A 611-nucleotide genomic window follows, 5' to 3' on the forward strand; every position below is an offset into this window, starting at 1 on the left:
CCTTGCTTGTAAACTGGATTATGATGAAGATGCTAGCGCAATGCTGAAAGAAGTTCAACCGAGGGCCCAGAAAATTGCTGAACATCGGAGAAAGTATGAGTGAAAACGTGAAGAGCGAGAGATCAAAGAAAGAATAGAAAGGGTTAAGAAGGCTCGGGAAGAACATGAGAGAGCCCAGAGGGAGGAAGAAGCCAGACGACAATCAGGAGCTCAGTATGGCTCTTTCCCAGGTGGCTTTCCTGGGGGAATGCCTGGTAATTTTCCTGGAGGAATGCCTGGAATGGCAGGGGGGATGCCTGGAATGGCAGGAATGCCTGGGCTCAATGAAATTCTTAGTGATCCAGAGGTTCTCGCAGCCATGCAGGATCCAGAAGTTATGGTGGGCTTCCAGGATGTGGCCCAGAACCCGGCGAATATGTCAAAATATCAGAGCAATCCGAAGGTTATGAATCTCATCAGTAAATTGTCCTCCAAATTTGGAGGTCAAGCATAATAATGCCCTTCTGACAAAGCCCTTGCTGAAGGAAAAGCAACGATCACCTAATGGATGTCGCAATAATACAAACCAGTGTACCTCTGACCTTCTCATGAAGAAAGCTGGGGTGCTGTGA

At 47.6% G+C, this 611-nt stretch overlaps 1 protein-coding gene across 1 annotated transcript; it reads left to right on the forward strand.

Annotated features, from left to right (window-relative positions):
• Positions 1–4: 4 nt before the first annotated feature.
• LOC102739075 (hsc70-interacting protein) lies at positions 5–525 on the forward strand (the record flags this gene model as incomplete). The annotated part of the gene is given in 1 exon segment (XM_006751490.3): positions 5–525. A coding segment is annotated over 1 exon segment (489 nt), but the record flags the coding sequence as incomplete, so codon positions are not given.
• Positions 526–611: the final 86 nt, after the last annotated feature.

The sequence above is a fragment of the Leptonychotes weddellii genome, unplaced genomic scaffold, assembly GCF_054177405.1.
Source record: "Leptonychotes weddellii isolate Sample4059 unplaced genomic scaffold, ASM5417740v2 HiC_scaffold_58700, whole genome shotgun sequence".
Classification (NCBI taxonomy): Eukaryota; Metazoa; Chordata; class Mammalia; order Carnivora; family Phocidae; genus Leptonychotes; species Leptonychotes weddellii.